At 41.1% G+C, this 21,265-nt stretch overlaps 2 protein-coding genes across 7 annotated transcripts in view; both read left to right on the top strand.

Moving 5' to 3' along the window:
• Positions 1–16,209, top strand: part of LOC135338446 (uncharacterized protein K02A2.6-like) — a 49,809-nt gene extending 33,600 nt beyond the window's left edge. The window contains exons 2-6 of one of the 6 annotated variants that reach the window (XM_064534578.1): positions 12,641–12,802; positions 13,007–13,152; positions 13,380–13,490; positions 14,030–14,077; positions 15,980–16,209. The gene's annotated coding sequence lies outside the window, so the exon portion shown is untranslated. Of the gene's footprint in view, positions 1–12,640; positions 12,803–13,006; positions 13,153–13,379; positions 14,390–15,979 lie in introns of those variants that run through there. The other 5 variants (XM_064534577.1, XM_064534574.1, XM_064534575.1 and 2 more) reach the window with 5 other exon arrangements.
• Positions 6,124–21,265, top strand: part of LOC135338449 (uncharacterized) — an 86,590-nt gene continuing 71,448 nt past the window's right edge. The window contains exon 1 of the mRNA XM_064534584.1: positions 6,124–6,367. Coding sequence (XP_064390654.1) covers positions 6,357–6,367 — 11 coding nt within the window. The 5' untranslated portion in view covers positions 6,124–6,356. The remainder of the gene's footprint in view (positions 6,368–21,265) is intronic.

Here is a 21,265-nt window from a genome sequence, read left to right as displayed (position 1 = left end):
AGTGCCACGTGGTTGTCTGCGCATGCGCAGAAGATAAGCAGGCATGTCTCCATGGTAACAGCTGCAACGCGCATGCGCGTTTGAGGGACACGCCCATTTTCTGATCTGATAACAAGAAAACTGCCAAGCCGGATAATCGAGGTTCTACTGTAGTACATACTGAATGCACTTGTCAAACTAATGCCCCCTACCAGGGATAGGTGGGGATTATACCAATCACATGATCTAATCTCACTACCTTTATGAGTTTCATCTCTGTAAGATTGTACACACACACACACACACACACACACACACACACACACACAGGGTATGTGGTTCGTATCAGCGGTGGCAATGACAAGCAGGGCTTCCTCATGAAATAAGGTGTCCTCACTAATGGCCGTGTTAAGCTCCTCCTCAAGAAGGGGCACAGTTGTTACAGACCCAAACGCACTGGAGAGAGGAAACGCAAGTCAGTGAGAGGCTGCATAGTGGACAGCAACCTGAGTGTGCTCAATCTAGTCATCATCAAGAAAGGTGGGTACACAACTCTGTTGATTTAGATGTACTCTGATAAAGAGAATTGCGGATTTTGTTAGGTGTAACTATTGGGCAGGGTTTCATAATTATATACACAGTACTGCTGTCAAGCACACAATCAAGTTGGGGCGTCACCAACTTGCCCTCGATTGGTAGGTTCTTATTTTCTTTTTCGGGTACTTTTACAAAATTGTAATGAGGTCATTGTTACCCAGAGTGTCCCCTCAAATCTGTGCCCGGCCCTACACTGTGTTCCGATGGTGTCCTGGTGCTAAGATGCGCTACAAGAGAACAGAGGTCTGCCAATCATGTGCCCAACTCAAGAACGTCTGTCAAACCTGTCTCCTTGGTGAGCCCTGTCACTATATATCTCTCTCTCTGTTGCTATGGTGACACACAATCATCAGTTCAATACTTCCTAGAACAACTTTTTTCAAGTCATGAATTTGTATAAAAAGTCTCACAGTATATATCTCTCCAGGGTGTCATACAGGATTTTGAAGTAGAGGGGGGAAATAAGAAAAGTAACCAGAAAATGTTGCTAAAAAAAGGTCAACTGTTATTTCAATACCCAGCTATGGACACTCAGTCATCATTGAAAGGGGGGGGGGAATTGGAGCTAGGGGGATATCCCCCTTTCCCCCCCCTGTATGACACCCTGCTCTCTGTTTCCATACATAGTCTAATAAAGGTCGCGTGTAGCTCTAAGGTCAGCGTGTAAGGTCAAGCTTTACTCGCTTTTATTTGAGCATTAAAAGTCTGTCACTCTTACTAATAACTTGTTGTGTGTATGGAGGCTTTAACCGAATAGCCGCGGTTATGATTTCATACGTAGTACCGCCCACCGCGGAACCATTTTTACAAGTATACTTCCAGTTTTCAGCCCTTAGCAAAGAAAGGTGCGTAGCTTCGAAACCGTAGCAGTTTTCTTTAGGCAACTTTGCAGCTAGCTAGTCTACAGTAGCTACTCTATCAGGATCTCCTGGACTCCAACGGAATTGTCAACCAGCCAAGGCCACAGCGAAGGATCCTTTTAGAGGTAAGATTTTATGCGTATAACGATCGTACTTGTAGCTAGTGAAGCCTTTATAAGCCTTCTTAGCTAATGTACTATACTGAGATACCTACTTAGATGCCTCAGAGTGTGCAGAGTATGCTTTAATAGTAGCTAAGTAAGGTTACAGCCTGTTTTCATAGTGTAGTCTACACGGTTAGATATTCAATTATTTATCTTGTTCAGCATTCGCCTCGTGCAAAGAAAGATGCAACTAACTTTTAGGCAACTGCCTAGCATTCTTTGTCGGGATCTCCTGGTTTGGAACGGACGGCCACAGCACTTCATAGGTAAGCTTTGTGGCTGTGTATTAAACTGCTAGTACGCTTACTCTACATATAGATAGCTTGTAAAGTAGTAAATGTACACTGGTTACGTGTTACAGTCAGTACTAGTATTTCTACTCATGTTCAACAGGCAGGATAATTACTCATAGGAGTTGACGCTTTATACAACTAGTTATATGTTCTTATGCCATAGCATAAAACAGGGGTTGCCAGTGTAGCAAAACCACTTCTCGCACTGTAGGCAAAACCATGCTGTGTCCTTCCTTTTGTTTTTCTGATAACACAGATGGCAACGACCTCTGCGTACATCCTGGTGGTGAAGAGGGAAGTGAGCTATTCCTAGCGATTTCAAGGGTGTCTTGCTCTTTTTGGAGCAGTAGTCGCCAATTAGCTTCTTGGCCAACTCGTGACGAAATGAGAGGATGGTTTTCAGTGCGTTGGTGGGTGAATACTGTCGATATAATATGTAGCTGTTCGTAATGCAAATATCCTTTAGGAAGAAGTAAATGTACATATAAAACTTATGGACTTTTGTAGGGCATCTGTTGTACCCTCTGAGCTGATCCCCTCTGTCGACACCCCCCATGAAGCGATTATAGTCCTCGATGCTCTGTGGGCACGGGACGGAGATTTTTTCGCCTGTCTTGACTGTACGTTGTACGTAGGTGACCGCAGTGGCGTCAGAGGCTGTGGAGATCACACGGACAACCCTATTGTCGCTGAGACCGTCACCTTTTTCTTTCTGGAGAGTCATGTATTCCCCCCTGAAAAGGTAAATAATAATTATGCTTATTACTTACTGTCAGCTTTGGCTGCTTGAGAGCCTTGGGGAAGCCTCTGCGGTCAGCGCGAGCTGTACCACAAGCATAAATGCCATCCTTCTCCAAGTCTTCGAACAGTTTGACAGATGTGAAAAAGTTGTCAAAATAGACGTGGTGGTGCTTGTGCTTCAACGAGGCTGTGAGGTCTTTCACAACTCGTGCTCCCAGTTGCTTCTCTGGTGTGGCTTCTCTCCCTGTATACACTTGTAGCATGTGGAAGTACCCGTCTGCTAGGACCCAAACCTTGATTCCTCTCTTCACAGGTTTATTTGGGAGGTACTGTTTCAGTGCAGATCTACCCTGAAACTTTATCATTGCCTCGTCTACTGCAACTTCACGGCCTAAGTTGTATGCAGCAGAACAGCGCTCGTTGATCTTATTGAAGAGGGGGCGTACTTTGGCCAAACGATCGCTACCTGGGGTGCCTGGAGTCGGGAGAGTGGTGTTGTCCGTGAAATGGAGGTATCGTCGGATGTCCCTAAAGCGATCGCGTGAGATCTTCGATGCAATTGGTGAGTAGTGGAATTGCACGTCTCTCCTCCAATCATTTTCAATCGTTGGGAGTTTCACGATCCCCATGAAAATGCAGAATCCCATGTAAGCCTTTAGCTCAGCAGTCGTGAGTGGGGTCCATTTATCATGTTGTAGTGGGGTCATCATTTGCCTAGCGTATCAATTTGTCTCAGCTACTTTGTTATCCATTATTTCAGTGGTAAAGAAATGCTGGAATATGTCTAAGGGAGAACTTGAGATGGATACAGCTGGGCCTACAGATTGGATGAAGGCCTCTCGAGAATGGTCTTGAAGGGTGGGAGTCCAAGGGCAGGGGGAACTGTTTCAGGTGTGTGTGTGTGTGTGTGTGTGTGTGTGTGTGTGTGTGTGTGTGTGTGTGTGTGTGTGTTGTGTGTGTGTGTTGTGTGTGTGTGTGTGTGTGTGTGTGTGTGTGTGTGTTGTGTGTGTGTGTGTGTGTGTGTGTGTGTGTGTGTGTGTGTGTGTGTGTGTGTGTGTGTGGCTTAGGCAAATTTACAATTGTTGTGTAGTAACAATTACAACTTGTCTGTACTGTGTTGTGCCACTGGCCTATAGGACATTGTGTTATTATAATGGGTGTGCAACTCATTATTACCTCTTACTTGTGTAAAGTTATAATTGTCATGTTTTAGGCATTCCAAAGGTCACTTCAATTGTGGTTGTACTTTTTGGCTTCTGTGAGATAATTATTTTTCATTGTCTGTTCCCAATGCCAATGTATTAGGCCTGCAATCCATGCTTTTGTATTATTCTCAATGATTGTTGATAACCTGGGGAAAGTCTGTACAGATGTTCTCTCTATTATTGTCATGTGTTGTGCCACTGCCATAGGACATTGGTTGTGTGTTATTATGGTGCAACTATAACCTTTTTGTAGGGTCATGTTTTAGGCATGCCAAAGGTCACTTCAATTGTGGTTGTAGTTTTAGGCTTCTGTGAGATAATTGTTTTTACTTGCAATGTGTAATGTCTGTAGGGCACCTGTCTGTAGTAGGCACCCTCCAATTCTTGATGCTTTTTTGTTCCCAATGTATTCCCATGCAGTGATAATGTATTTAGAATTCCCAGAGGCCACACATTATTTATTTTGTTCCCTGTTGCAATTTAAATTCTGTTTGGCTTTCTGTGTGTGCATAACAGACACTTTTTGTAGTGTTATTATCTGTTCCCAATGCTAATGTTTAGGCACTCCCAAGGCTACAATTCCTTTATGAAATGTCCCTTATGAAATTAGGTCAATTTGATCCTAATCACTATGCACCTGTTACAATTCAATTCTGTTTGGCTTTTAGCTTTCTCTGTGTGTGTGCAAAGAGGCACTTCTTTGTACAGTTCCCAATGATAGCTTGTTGACTCAGAATCATGGCCACTGCTATCCAGGAGATCCTGCAGTACCTCCTCTCTAGTATACGAAAGCCTCTTAGTCATTGTTGTCCTGTAGAATTAATTTTTATTGTGTTTGTTGTGTTGTATCTTCACTTTGAATTTTAATATTGAATGCAATTTTCACTTAAAAATACAAGCACATTTTTGATAGCTAACCTGTAGTGATCGGTGTCCCTATGGCTTCAGGTGACCTTTGAGTGAATCCTTATGAGGTTGTGGAGACTTGGAAGGTTCTGGCTTACCACAACTATGCTAATAGTAGAGTAACATGCAGCTGCCCCAATATTGCATCATAGCAGCAACCCATAATTACGCAAATTTAAGTGTCATCGGGTTAATCAGTTAATCAAGAATTTGGTTCTGATGCTCCACTGTATATAGTATTCCCTGGTGTAGGTGATGGTGTGTGTGGTGGCTGCAATGTGTTTGTTGGTATGAGCAGTGGACCTGCTGGCCTCTTAGCTTCATGTGTGCACGTCCCCTCCACACACCCCACACACTACACCCACACACCCCACACAATACACCCACTCCACACAACCAACACACTTCACCCCACCCACTCCACACACACCCCCACACACCTCACAGCACAGACTCACAGTCACTGCAGCAGGGTCTCTGTTACCTGCACTGTCAGGGGATTGTTCACAATGACCTGAGACTGCCGGGTCATGGCATCATTAAGAGGTCAGTACATAGTTACATGGGCATGACCTCTGTCATCTGAAATACTGAGGTCAGAGGTCATGAGTATATGTTTATTGCTTTTGGGCCTAAATTTTATATTTTTTTGAAGAAAGAGCAAGGATATAGAGAGTGTCATACAGGGGGGATATCCCCCCTGCATTCATGCAGGTACTAGTTGGGGTCCATAGCTGGCAATTTTACATACTAACAGCTATAGGGTATTGAAGTAACAGTTGACCTTTTTTTTTAGCTAGTTACATTTCAACAATCATTTCCCACTATAATTATACGTGTGGTAATCGTCTAATTTCATGCTAAAGAATGTATGTGCCTTTTGATGGAGGAATCAATGATTGATTTTAGTATACGTAGCTATACCCACATTGTACTATTATATACAGCTAAAATCCTAATCACACCCACACACACCCCACCCCACCCACCCACCCACACACACACCCACACACCACCCACACATACCACACCCACAGGCACAAGGCAGACTAGTGTCCTCCTGGTGAAGCTACACCTTCAACTGTATGAGATGTACACACAAGAACACAATCTGCTTGACTTCGATCAAGAGTGTACTAACTTTAATTTATTAGCTTACTAGTGACCTACGTATATACCACAACCATTATTTCCATTTCTTTCATGCATGTTTGTTCATTGCATTTCTTGATAATTATAATCATGATGACTAATGGTGACTATAATACCGTAAATATGTATAACACTCTCTTGGCGAGACCAACAAATTTACTGCTATATATTCATGCATTTTATGCAAATATTGGGTGTGTAGGTAAAGATCATTAATAAAAAAAATAACATCAGATCAAGCTAAAAAAGGGCGTATCTTGTAAACTCAAGTAAACAAAGCTTCTGGGTGCAGGTGTCAGCTCTTTGACAAAATACTTTTTGAGCTGACAAAATAGATACTAGCTAGACTAGACTGTGATTGAGCTGAAGTAACTCTGCGGATCAGGGCTATACACTTATCTTGCAGCTACTAGAGTCCCTGGCCGCCCCAGGCCAGGGCAGGTCAGGAAGGTCAGGACAATGGCAGCAAGGTGAGCTTGTACTGTACATAATATCTGGTGGCCTGTCTGTGTATGTATTCAGGGTTGACAAAGATACATCAGTATACATGTACAGCTTCAATCACACACTATAATAATAGATTGCAATTATGCACCTAATGTGCTCCCCCCGGGACATACGGGGGAATTTGACTTGAAATGTTGACCCCATACTGATATGATTTGACCTGGCCTTGTGTAGTAAAGACTGTACAACTGCTTGAGGCTGTGACTGGTGGTGACTGGGGAATTAGGGTATTTGAACAAAGAATCCTCCCCCATGCATGTGGGGAATTTGACCTGGGGTATAGTTATGGTCAAATCCTCCATGTTAGCCTGACCCCTCCTCCCTAGGAGGTAGTGGGGTGACACATTGATAGGTGCATTAGAATTGCTCTGTAAGAAAATTAATGTTTCTGCATACCATTCTTATTCATTAGAACCCACACAACAAATAGTTCATTGAACCCTGGAACACTCTGATCATGAGTTGTTGTGTTGTACCATAGATTGAGGGGTTAAAGGGGTTGGAAACGAAGGTACCCTCGAGTATCATCCGTGCTACGCTGTGGTTTAATGGAGCCACAACAATACCTATTTCTACACACAGTGCATAATAAACTACAAATAGCTGCTTAGTCCGTGTAACTTACTTATATTCAAGGTCTATACCTATTGTAGTAGTTATAACAGCCTTGGGAACTTAAGACTTTACTAGCTAATTTATCTTTTTACTGGGTGTACGTTGTCAGTCATTATATGTACTACATGTGGCTGACGGAATAGGCGTGTTATAAACAGATGATATCTCGAGGAAACACAACTTTCTTATTTTAATGGAGTTACCCGGCAAAAAATTGCTTAACAGCCTCGTTCATAAGTAACGCGAATAGTTTCGAGGCTCCATTGCAGATTCAATGTAACTTCTCTAACTCTATAATCTATTGTTTACTAAGTGGTGAACATTATTTTGAGGGACTTCCGTTTCCAATTCCTTATCTGTGGTTTACTAAGTGGTGAACATTTTGGTGGAATGGCTGTGTACATTGAGGTGACCTTATCTCAGAGGCCACAATGAATACAGTACTCCTTATCTATGAATCCAGACACTCTATTGTCCAATAATGACTGTGACCATAATGTACTCCTAACACTACATGTATTGTTTATACTGTATAATAGTATAACTCGTGCTTACTAGCTATAGAAGCAAAGATGACTGTATTACTTATTTAGATGACAACCTCAGAAACTAATGAGTGACCTTCATGAGTGATGGTTAATTAGTTGCAGGCTCCTCTGGTGTCTAGATGTGGGTATAGCTAGCAAGTGAAGGCTAGCTCCTAAGATTGTGGTCAATACAGTCACATCCTCTATAATACACCCACTCACTCCTCACCACCTAAGAGTCCACTAATTGGAGACTGAGATTACTCATTGTCATTTGTAGGTACATAATAATGATAATTTCTGCCCTTCATTGTTTACCTCCTCCCACAATACACTGTAGTCATGATCTGGGTGAGCAACTCTGTGATGCTTCCTGGGATGGTCGTGTGGACGAGGTGGAGAGGCTGCTGGCTAGAGGAGCTCCTGTCAACTGGAGGGACAGTTATAGAAGGACCGCTCTCCATGGGGCATGCTTCAACAACCACCCTGATGTAGTGAAGATACTGACACAGCAAGATGGCATCGATGTCAATGTACAGACTAATGCTAAGGACACTCCCCTGCACTGGGCCTGCTACTATGGATACCTGAAGTGTGTCCAGTTACTGATGGCAACTGGACAGTGTGACCTAGGTAAGTCAGTGTGTGTGTCATGTAACACTTTAAGGCCGTATTATCTCCAATTCATAGCTGAACTAACGTACATAGTGGTTAGGACTAGACACATGCATGTACATGTGCTTATGTCAAAACACTCAATATTGCTAGAAATGTTCATGAATAATTATGTTTCCTGTTCGTTTAATTAGTTAGTCGCTTTTATATGTGGGATAGTAATTATTATAATTAGTTTTTTATACTATTAGAAATAGTATACGTATACATGTACAGACCAGGTGTACAGACCAGGTGTAGTTCATACAACAATAAATAATGTAGTAATTCAAAGTTCCAATGTTTCGAGGGAGAGGGTCTGCGAGTCCATTGTGCCCACCACTGAGGCCGCATTTCCACGCTGTACTGCGACCGACAGCCTTTGCAGTAAGTAATGGGAGGACTTCTGATCTCCCGTGACACGTGCAACGCGCCCACCTAATTCCTTAACAAATGTCTTAGACTTAGGCCCTAGAACACCAGTAGTCTCTATGGCTAGTGGGGTGAAGCAGTGCAGTGCATGAACCAAGGCTGGTGTATTCGGCCTCCTTCCTCTCTTCTGCTCCTGCAGCTACAAGCCCTGCTATTATAATAATTATGATCCTTTTAATACCCTAAACACAAATACACGTTCATATCGTGTCTGGTTTAGTGAGCTCACTGATATGTACTATAGTCTAGTGGGTTTGACTGCCATTGTTAATGACACACACACACACACACACACACACACACACACACACACACACACACACACTCACACACACACACACACACACACACACACACACACACACACACACACACACTCACGCACGCACGCACACACACACACACACACACACACACACACACGTGATTTGTTTGTGATTTGAGAACAAACGGTTGTTGTACCCTGACCTCCACGTGGTTTTTAACTGACAACGTTCTTGTGGTTGCTACGCAGCCATATGACTCTATACTATTGTGGTAATGTTCATTCTAATCTGGGGATAGTGACATGTTTCATCCCTGGAATTATCCCCATGCATGCATGTACCAAGTTTAAACGTGTCTAGTGCATACGCAGCTATTAAATAGTTGAATTTGAGAACAATTGACTCTGACTTAGTAAACTATGTACGTGTCAATGCTCCCTAACTCACCACTATAGGAGCTGTGGGCGGTAGTGGACTAACTCCACTGGGAGAGGCAGTCAGATGGGGGAAGCTGGACACTATCAAGTACCTCATCACAGAGTGCAATGTGAATATCAATGGTAAGTTAGTACATGCAATACAATATTCATGTGAATGAAGTACAGTTCATGATCAGGGGAAGTTGATAATGGAGGGTTAGGGTACCTAGATACGTTGTCAAGGTTACACAAGTCATACTGTCCCTTCCATGTTACATTTTACCCTAACCCTAATTACTTTTGGCCTTCAATCTTTGCATGCTAGGACACTATGACCGAGCAAGTAGTTAATGGTCAGCTAATTGCTCAGAAATTGACCGATGGACCGACTGTTATTTATACCTCTGTAACAATACTTGTGGCTTGCTCTTCATACCGTATCGTATAGCTTATGCACTGTCATGGTGTGTTGTGTGCATGGCTTATATAATTATAGTGGGTATAGTTTGAGGGTATATGAAATTTCGCGAAATGACCGTTATAATAGTTTTCGCTCATTTAAGTTTCGCGGAATAACTTGAACTTGCACGAGCTCCACACGCGACCTTTATTCGAGGTAGATATACATGCAGCTAAAGTGATCCTTTACCAGTCTCTATAATTTTGTTTGCTATAATAATTGATCTACTGAGTCTGTTACTGTTAATTCAAACACTATTGATTGTGTGGTTGCTATATGCACTCCATTCTCCTGTCAACAGACGAGGGTTAGCACTTCAGTGCTCGAGGGTGTATATAATTACAGTAAACTGAACAAGTCAGAATACGTTTAATCGTGTTGATGGCACTTAACAACTATAACTATTAGGTGTGGTTTAGCAAATAAAATTGGATTACTACTTTTGCGGTTCTTGTCTCGAGGATAATGTAGGATAATGAATCATTCTGTTCTCTATTTAAGTGTAATCCAATTTTATTTGCTAAACCACACCCAAAACGTCATATCCGGCCGTAATATACGTATAAAATTACATTGAACCTTGTTTGGGACAGCCAGCACTGACCGGTAAACGGAATAGTGAGTGGACGTACTGGTATAGGGCCTGCACTGGTCACTGTTTTGCATCGTTATTATAGTAACTTGTTAGTGTATAACAATTAAAACATGAGTGTATATACGGAAACCCATGTGGTGGTAGCTATAATAATTATTAATTATATAAAGAGGATGAACGCTCTGATGATCAAAGAGTTATTCAAGTGTATCTAGCCTGTATACATGCATGTAATTATTATAGTAGCAATCAAACATTTTTTTTGCGCTCGCTCTCAGCACCCTCCTTACTAGCTGCATTTCCTAGAAACACCACTGTGCTCAGAGAGGTATAATTATGGTATACTGTGTGCATGTGTGTGTATAGACTGCTACAGCTGCTCAAGGATCAATGAAGTGCAAACAAGAGTTTCTATGATAATTATATTGGCTTCTATAGTAGTGTTTTTTTGGATTGCAATTTGCAGATTTGCAGTTATAGCTATAATTATAGGTTTATTTACTTGGAAATCCATCGCAGCCTTTCAGAAGAGTGATTAGCAAAACTCGTCCATGGAGTGTTGCTCTCTACTTAAAGTAGATAATTTGTGACAGGCTCTGGGAAAACAGACCAATTGGCGCAAGCTATAATTTTTGCGATCTATATACCAGATGATAGAGCAAAGAATTGCCTACGCATTGATGTGCTTAGTTTGCACATACCTTGTTCCATGCCTGAGTTATGCGCGTTGGAAACTCGAAGTTGTAAAACAGCAGTATTGAGAAACGCCCACTCAAAGATTGCTAAATTGGGGAAAGTAAGGTAATGGTGGCTGCTTAGACAAAGCGCTTTGGTGGAAAGAGTTGGATTCAGAGCATCAGATTTTGCAGAGAGGTAGTAGAAAGACTGTAGATAACTATAAGCCAAGAAAAAAAGATTATACACTGTAGTCTATAAATCTGGCTATTGCTCAATACCAATATCTGCTCCAATTGGTCTGTTTTCCCAGAGCCTGTCACATTTTATATAGCTCTGCACTATAATTATAATGCTAGCTGGCTTTATTGCATGCAACTATACTACCTAGCTTTTGTATTAATTGTACCTGTTGTTTTGATGTATCAAATGAGTTCGCCTATGTTAGTTAGTTAGTTGACTGTTCATAGCAGCTAGCTATAGCTCTACGCAGGCCGGTCTATTATGGGACTTACCCTGGCTAAGAATGCATGGGATTTCCCTATAGTCTTACACAACGTGTGACCGGAAGTGGGCGTAACTCCCAAAAATGTTCGTACTGCGTGCTTGTTAATTTGAAATCCCCCTTTTCTTTTTCTTGGATCTGCTACTAAGTCAAGTTCAGTCGGTAGAGCATCAGACTCTAAATCAGAGTTTGAGCCCCACATTGGATGAATTTTTGTTCGCTGGTGGCTACGTAGTAATTAGTGGTCTTGAGGCATGCAGTACTAGCAGACTATTACACACATGTATACAGTTACAACGAGTGTTGCAAGCGTGCGCTTGCTAATGCCTCTCGCCACGTTTTTGCTTTCGCTCAAAAGTATTAGTGTTATAGAATAGGTAAATAAATTGCAATGTGCTTTGATTGTTTCACAAGAAAGGGGTGTTCAGCACAGTTAATGGTGCATACTGATCGTCTTAAATGGCCTATAGCCAACCCTTTTCCCATTGAAGCCGTCATAATTATGACGGCCACTCTAGTAGTGATTTTCAAAAGTTCACGTGGTATCTTTAATAAGCCGCCTCGAGGTACGCTTCGTACAGTAATTTGTTGCATTTTGAGTGGGCAGATCAAAGGAAATACTGTGCCAATATCTGCTATATCCGAATAGCCGCGGTTATGATTTCATACGTAGTACCGCCCACCGCGGAACCAAAATCTAATTAATTTTAAATTACTTTCATTATCAGCTCCTAGCAAAGAAAGATGCGTAGCTAAGAAGCAGTAGCAGTTTTCTGCAGGCAACTTTGTTGCAAACTAGTCTAGAATAGTTATTCTGCCAGGATCTCTGAGTTTTGAACGGAGCAGGTAACCAGCCAAGGCCCCAGCGAAGGATCATTTCACAAGTAAGCTCTGTGTGTGTATAGCGATCATCATTTTCCTAGTCTAGCCTTTAGAAGCCTTTTGAGCTGATTTAATATGCTTGTCCACCTACCTAGATAGCCTCTGAGTGTATGAAATATACTGAAAGAATAGTTTAGTTAGTTTAGAGCCTGTTCTTTTAGTGTAGTCTACAAGGTTTGATATTCAAATTATTTTCTCTTTTTCAGCATTCGCCTCTAGCAAAGAAAGATGCATAACTTGGAAACAGTGACAGTTTTCTTTATTCAACTTCGTAGCAAAGTAGTCTACAGTAGTTACTGTGTCAGGATCTCCTGGTTTCTAACGGAAAAGTCAAGCAGTCAAGGCCAGAGCGAGGGATCTCTTCAGAGGTAAGCTTTGTGTGCGTATTATAGCAAGCATTATGTAGCTAGTATAAGCCTTCATAAGCCTCTGAGCTGATTTAGTATGCTTCTGCACTTGCCTAGATAGTTTATGAGTGTGTAAAGTGTACTTGTGTAGAAGCTGAGTTAGTTTAGAGCTTGTTTTTAGAGTGTAGTGTACAGTGTTTGATATTCAATTATTATTCTTTTCAGTGTGGCAAAGAAAGGTGCACCCCTTAGTAACAGTAACAGTTCTCTTCAAGCTACCTTGTAGCTATAGTTACTCTGTCAGGACCTCCAATCTGAACAGTCAACCAGCCAAGGACAGAGCGAGATTTTACTTCAGAGATAAGCTTTGTGTGCGTATGATTATAGCGATGCTGTTTTTAGCTTGTACATGGTGTTCTTAGCTGATAATACGCTTACCTACGTAGCTTGTAAAGTGTACTGGCTCCAGCAGTGTGTTGAAGCCGAGTTTAAAATACAGAAGCCTATATGTACGCTCAGCAGTGTTGCAATGTAAAGGGGTCATCATTGATTTGTCTAGCTATCTGTTGGTCTCATCCACAATGTATTCTGTTATTAGCTGTGATGAATGCTGGAATTTTGTCTTGAATCGGAGATCGGAAAGTTTGGGCCAACAGATTGGTTGAGATGGTGGGAGTCCATAGTCAGGCCAGGAGTGGAACTGCTTACAGTAAGTGGTGTGCGTGTGTGTGTGTGTGTGTGTGTGTGTGCATGTGCGTATTTATGTGCGTGCGTGTGTGTGTGTCTGTATGCGTGCCCGCGCGGGTGTGTGTGTATCTGTGTCTGTTATGTGTGCCCGCGCGGGTGTATGTGTGTGTATGTGTATCTGTGCACACGCGTGCGCTTGTGTGTATCTCTGTGTGTGTGTGTGTGTGTGCCCCCTGTGGCCCGACACAGGAAGAGCACGACAGGAGATTGTCAGAGGTACTCTGTAAATTGCAAGAAGCAGGCCTCACCATGTGTAAAATGGTACTTTATACCATGCTAAATATTATCAGTGCTCTGCCAAAAGTTATGCCTAGGCTTGTGTGAAGTTCCTGCTTGCTTCCAATTGGGGTTGGCTTGTGTAAAGTTCCTGCTTGCTTCCAATTGGGGTTGGCTTGTGTGAAGTTCCTGTTTGCTTCCAAGGTTACAATTCAATTAGGCTCACTACTCAATTAGGTGTACATGTACAGAGGTTGATTGCATAATAATGTCTGACCTTTTCAGGGGAAAGAAAGAAAAGGCTTGTTGGGCTTATGAGTGTACTGTTTATGAGTGAGTGTACTGCCTACTTGTGTAAGGACATTTTCTTCCCAACATAATAGGCTTGTTGGTTGTGTTATGCTCCCCAGCTAGGATTACAGTGCAACAACCAAAGAGAGTAGATTTTTTTTTATATTATTTTTTTTCACATTTTGTGGCATATCTTCTGAAGTAAAAGTGATATGATCTATTTGAGTGCAGGTACTGAAAGTTCAATTATTGGCGCTTCCATTGGACCACCACCTGTTACATCATATGACATCATCACTATGAAATGGCTGTCTGAAGATGTGTACCTCCGAAAATATATTAGGAATAGAAGTAGCTTATTTGTTTGAGTTAAGATCTGAAATTTATTGTGTATGTACCTGACTATATTGCTCATCTTTTGAGCTTCAACCCAAGTCTGGGCTGCTAGTAAGTTCTGAGAAATACTGAATTTTGTTGTTTTTTGGTGGCAAATATGTTAGGAATACAACTTTCGATTTTATGCTAGTTAAGGTCTGATTTTTGAGGAGCATGTACTACAATAGCATAGAATTCATCTGTACTAACTTACAGGAGCTAGACAAGTCTCATCTTTGCTAGAGCGGCCCTTCTTGTCAAAAATGGTGATTTTGCTCCGTTTTGCTACTTTTGCTGACGTATGCAATGATATTCATTGATTTTTGACATCACAAATCATCTTGTTGTTATTTGCTACATCCAAAGGTCATGCGATGTCTACCTGCAAATACACAGTTGGTGTTGGTCATTCTGTGTCACAGGGGCGTGGTAATTGAGCTTACTACGTAGCCAAATCGCCCCAAAAGTCATAAAAAGCACTGTTTTTGACAAGATGGGCCGCTCTAGCAAAGAAGAGGCTAGCCTAACTCCTGTAAGTTAGTACAGATGAAAAGTACACTATTGTAGTACATGCTGCTCAAAAATCAGACCTTAACTAATATAAAATCGAAAGTTGTATTCCTAACATATTTGCCACCAAAAAACAACAAAATGCAGTATTTCTCAGAACTTACTAGTAGCCCAGACTTCTGTTGAAGCTCAAAAGATGAGCAATATACTCAGGTACATGCACAACAAATTTCAGATCTTAACTCAAACAAATAAGCTACTTCTATTCCTAACATATTTTCGGAAGTACACATCTTCAGACAGCCATTTTATACTGATGATGTCATGTGATGTAACAGGTGGTGGTCCAATGGAAGCGCCAATAGTTGAACTTTCAGTACCTGCACTCAAATAGATCATATCACTTTTACTTTAGAAGATATGCCACAAAATGTAAAAAATGTGTACCAAAAAAAAAATCTACTCTCTTTGGTTGTTGCACTGTAGGTCACAATTAATTTTGTCATTAGTTGGCTTGTGTGTTTGCCTGTGATATGCATTGTAATTCTGTGCCCAAAGTTAAATCTTTTTATGAACTCCCAGTTTGTTGTAGGATCACAATTACTTTATATGTGCCTATGAGTGCCATTGCATGTAAGTTTGCTTGTGGGAACCTATACATAATTATGTCTAAGGTTGCATGATTCATAATTATTTTGCACCCTTGTATGAGATGTACTGTACTTTGTGTATGGCCATTCTCAATAGGTTTGTTGGCTTGTGAGTTAGTGCTGTGTTACATGTACATTCCTAATTTTTAGTGTGCTGTCTATTATAGCAATTCAATTATAATTATGTGGCTGAATGTTATTATTCAATTTAGTGTGTGTATTGATTGCATGATAATCTTTTGATCTTTTAGGCACCACCCCAAACAAAGGTACATTTAAAATTCAATTTCTTTTTGGCTGGCTTGTTGGCTGGTGTTTGTCTCTGAGGAGGTTATGTTCTACTGTGTGTAAGAACAATTGATTCTAGAGGTGGTCTGCTTGGTTGGTAATACTCTTCTTCCTCATGCAGGTCTGTGAAACTATCGTCACTGCTATCTGCCATGGAACCACCACCATCTTTTATGGGTCTGAGAAGGTCTACTCACTGTGACTACTATCCAGGATACCTAGGAGTACCTCATCCCCTGTGTACAGAGGCCTCTTAGTCATTGTTGTACCATAGAATTAATTGTAATTGTATTTATTATAATGTATTTTCACTTTTGAGATTGATATTGAAATACAAATTTCACATGAAAATTTCAGCAAATTTTTGATTGCTAACCTATGGTGATCGGACTCAGTACGGCTTCTGTTGACCTTCGAGAGAAGCCTTGCAAAGCTGTGGAGCTCTGGAAGGTTGTAGCTCACCACAAATTAATTAAGAGTAGAGTAATGTGCGGTTGACGCTTCAAAGCGTCAACCGCGGCTATTCGGATATGGCACAGGTCAAGCCATAGTATGGCTGAAGTTACCTAAAGCCCATGCACCCTCCACCTAGTAACCTGAAACGGTCCCTTTTATAGAACACTGTTAAACAGATTCAGTGGTAGGCAGAAAATGTTTTTCATGCGTCTGGAGCATTCCACAGCCACCACAAGTAGTTAAAACTAGTTGTCCTCTAAAAGAAGTGATGTGTACACCAAAAGGAATGCAACAAGGAATGCAACAAATCAGTTGTTACACAGCTCACTCGTGCACACATTGGATATATTGGCTCAGTAGTGCCTTTGCCCTCGAGGCCTGTGGCCCTTGGGCCTAAGTCACTACTGAGCCAATAATTATATCCCATGCATGTGGCACTCCTGCATGTGTCACAACTATAACGTGGAAAGAAAAGGGACCGTTTGATAGATCCTTGTATAGTAAAACCTCAGTGAGGTTCTAGGAAAGCTATAGACAGTGACAATATATCAATGCTTATGGCCTTGTAGAGTGAGAGGGCAGTGACTGGGATCATAACTAGATAACGAGCTACCTCAAGCTAGAAAATATAGAGCCTGAAAGGCCTGAGGAAGAAGCTCTTGTGATGGACCAACTTCTTGGATCTGGTAAGTCTAGAGTAGCATCTGTAGTCTTGATAGCTTCAGTATAACTGTATTTAGGCTAGTTAGTACAGCAGTGGACATCATGAGCCACCATTGAACTTGTAAACCTGAGGTGAAGAAAACATTTCCCGGGAAAAGGACGTCTGCTGATACGACCTCGCAGATAACTTTCTGCAGATCTTGATTGAACTATGATTATATGTCGCCGTGAGAACATTGAGAACACGTCTTTAGCCACTCTGTGCCTTCATACAAATAATTATTGTTTGTGTACATAATTGTGAATGTTTGTAAACAATTGCTAATTAGTGGGGTGGTCAGTTGCTAGGTAACGAAGATGGTGTCAAGATACCTCTGGGGTCTGCGCTACCTGTTACAAGTCATTTCAATGTATGGTTCATGATAATTACTATAATTATGAATTTTTAGAAAATTGTTTTTGTTTTAATTAAAACGGGGAAAGGGTTAAAGGCTCAATACAATGATAGCCAAAATTAATGATTTAGCAATAATTATGCAATATTATGTTATGTTACATGTGCAGTCAGGATTATACTCTGATCTTCAGCTAGCTACCCATGCACTGAGCAGCCTCATAGTAGTTTTACGTAATTTTCGTCTTTTCTGATGAACTATAATTATAGATGCATGTATACTGTATTATCATAAAACCAAAATATTGTCTTGTTGGTTACGTTATATTAGCTGATTATCATTGCTTGATTATGTGCATTCGTATCGAGCTAGGGACTCAGGGTGCTGAAACACCCCCTATAAGCTTGGGAACTATTAGTAATCAAGTTTGTACAATAATAATTATTATAGCTTGATCTTGATAAGGCCTGGTATGCAATTTGTGTATTATCGTAGTAATAATTATAACAAGAGTGTACGGAAACCCATGAGGTGGTTAGAGAGGATGGACGTTCTGATGATCAAAATTCTATTACACATGTAAAGTCTATATACATGCATCTATAGGCATTGAGTGTTTGTCGGCAATTCTTAGATATCATTATAAGCAGAAGAAAAGTCTCGAGTAACAAGCGATTTGACTAGATTTTGGTTACGCGGTGGGCGGTATGAAATCATAACCGCGGCTATTCGGTTAATTGGGACTGTGCAGGTTGACCTCGAATCTAATGACTAATTTGCGACTTTGTCTCGAATTGTTATGCTCTCTAGGAGCGTAGCCAGGATTTTTTGGAAGAGGGGGCAAAACCTATCAGCCGCGCAGCGCTGAAATTTTGACCGGAAGCCACGCCTCTTAATTATGACGTCATAATTAATTTCTCTATTTAGTTGGGTGTGGCCTGATGTTTAGAAAGCTAGTTTAGCAAAGAACAAGAACTGTCTATAGATTTAGACCAGAATAGCTCACAGTTTAGGGACTAAATCGTTTTGCTTGCCTACTAGCTAGCTAACTGCAGCAAGATCGGGAAGAAAGGGAGTGCTCAGCAAGATAATCAGCTACACTAACCTGAGCTGAGTAGTAGAGATCCAGAAAAAGGGGGGGCATTTGCCCGCTTTGCCACCCCCTGCCTACGCCACTGCTCTCTATTTAAACTTTCATACTTCAAATCACACCCAAAACGTCATATCCGGCCGTAATAAATGTACATTAAAAACCTAGCTTGGGGCAGCCAGAACTACAGTATAATTATACGGAGGCATGGCCGCACTTCAGGTCTGATCAAGCTAGCAATTTATAACGACTGGTATATTGAAGTGACTACTTAATTCAGAGACCCTGATGTGAGACCCTGATGTAGAATCATACATGCAGTATAGGCTTGTTAATTTGTAAAAATTTAATTATGAGGTTATCAATTAAGCCCTCGCTCTTGTGACCATATCCAGTAGACTGCATGTGATCCATTTTGCGCTGAACATTCTATCATGCATGCATATTTATTATCGTAGTATATTCACATCAGTGCAATTGTTGTTCTCACCTCAGATTCTGCACAAGTAGTTTGTATCCTAGAGCTGACACTGAAAAATGAAGGTGATGTAACCACCAAAGTTAACGGTGAGATTCATTATTAGGTGTACACTGAGTGGCGGTCATTTACTGACTAGCAACAGATGCTCCTTTTGTTATAGTATTAATCCACCCCTCACAAGGGTCTATAGTGCTTCATATTAACCACTTTTTATCGTTTTCTCCAGAGAACAATCGACTTCTTATTGCTTGCAAGTTTGGGTACACTGCAATTGTCCGTTATCTGATCAATCAGTGCAATGTGGATGTCAATAGTGAGTGAATATCTTTGTACGCTGATTGCTAATGGCATGCATCACTTTACCTTTCTACCTACCCATTAATTGTGTATGTCTCAACAATGATATCTTATACCTTATGCAATGTTAGGCCCCCCATAACTCATTGTGTATGTCTTGAGTATAATTATATATACACCACTTACTGTGGGTATAGTTGGGTAGGTGCAGTATGGGACATGTAGAGGTATTCAGGCAATAGTTGTTGGTGACGTTCATTAGTTATGGTTTCTGAGACAATGTATTGTGCATTCCTGACACTGTCCTGACTCACCACTATAGGAGCTGTGACCAGTGATGGACTAACTCCACTGGGAATGGCAGTCAGAGAGGGGAAGCTGGACACTATCAAGTACCTCATCACAGAGTGCAATGTGGATATCAATAGTAAGTTAGTATACGCATGCATGCACTGTAATGACATATATTACTTGACCTTTCTATATCCCAACCCATTGCGTGTACGTCTCAAATGATACTTTACAGTAGCAGCCAATATAAAGTACCCGTTCCGTTTACGTAGTACGTCCGTAGTACGCATTATAGATACGCGTTTTTTCTTATTCAACCATTGTCATACCCATGCATGCAGCTCTGCACGCAGCTATATATAGCTGTAATAAATTATTGTAAAGTTATAGTTAGCTGTATAATTATATAGATATTAGCGTTTTCTAACCTTGCAGAACAGAGATAGGACTCATATTTATATTAGTAAAACCAGTAGGTTTTACATAGGATTGGCAGTGGGTTTGCCCGTGTTTAGTATCATTTCAATTATTTTGACTCGTGTTCAGACTGTTCTATCTCTGCAGGGAAAGGCCACATCAAGGAACTGGCTAGACAGATAGTTTATTTAGCCTTTTCTCTCTTTGTATCTCTCATTTCATAATCCATGAACATTTTAATGAATGAATATTGTCATTTTAAAAATTGCACTATTTCGAAGTTTCACCGCTCTTTGTCTGACTGACTAAGTAAGTAAGTAAGTAAGTAAGTAAGTAAGTTTCTTGCCCAGCATTTGCTCCAAGTACAGCCATCTCCAGGACATTCTGCACAGGGTTTCCAAACGACTACAACCTGGATTACAAAGCGCTTCTTCAGATTTGCGATTGCTTCCACGAGGCAGATGACCTCTCAGTCTCTATTTCTCTTATACCTAGACAATTCCGCCATCTTTAATGACTCAGCAATTGCTTTGTGGCCAATTAATAATAGATAGGCGTGGTTAATAAACCGTGCGCCTAATCAGTGCTGCAGCAGTGCTTTTCCAGAGCAGCCTGAGGTGTTGCTTTTCTTCACACTGTTCAGCTCTAGCTCCCTTTCTCTGACAGGCATGCTATATGCACTGGCTAGATATCATGCTCTTAAAATGGCTGTCATTTAATACTGATTCGCAAATTCAACATATCAAGCACTCATTACTATTATTAGTCCAGAGATATTCGAGAAGATATCTGATCAGTCCTGTCTTCTCTTCTTGAACTTCTGTACTGCCTCTTGACGTTCCACTTATGCATGTCATGATACGTAAACTGTACTGAAAAAGAAAGGGAATCCGACTAGAAAAACATTTGCAATGTGAAAAATTGCTAGGATTGGCCAGGGGAACCACAAAAAAGCGTGGGAACAAGAAATCAGACGAGAGCATAACTCCAATCCGTTACAACGTCATGAACATGTACAATACATAGTATATTAAATAATAGACTGTATTCCAGATCCATCTATCAGCTTCCATCCACCACATCATTCCATGCAGGTCACCAGTACGGTCCGTGCATGTTACTACGCATGGATGGACTGTGTGTATACCTGTGCTCAACACTGCATGTATTAGGAACATCAATTCATCACAAATCATCATGATTATGTGCTGCCCGCACATTCCAAAATGGATGTATAATAAATATATAGGGATTGGTCATCACTAAATTGCGTGGCATATTGGCTGGGAAAACATGGGAAAACTACCAGTACATGTG

This window comes from Halichondria panicea, chromosome 7 (genome assembly GCF_963675165.1).
Source record: "Halichondria panicea chromosome 7, odHalPani1.1, whole genome shotgun sequence".
NCBI classification, from domain to species: domain Eukaryota; kingdom Metazoa; phylum Porifera; class Demospongiae; order Suberitida; family Halichondriidae; genus Halichondria; species Halichondria panicea.
This window is presented reverse-complemented; position numbering and strand designations above follow the sequence as displayed.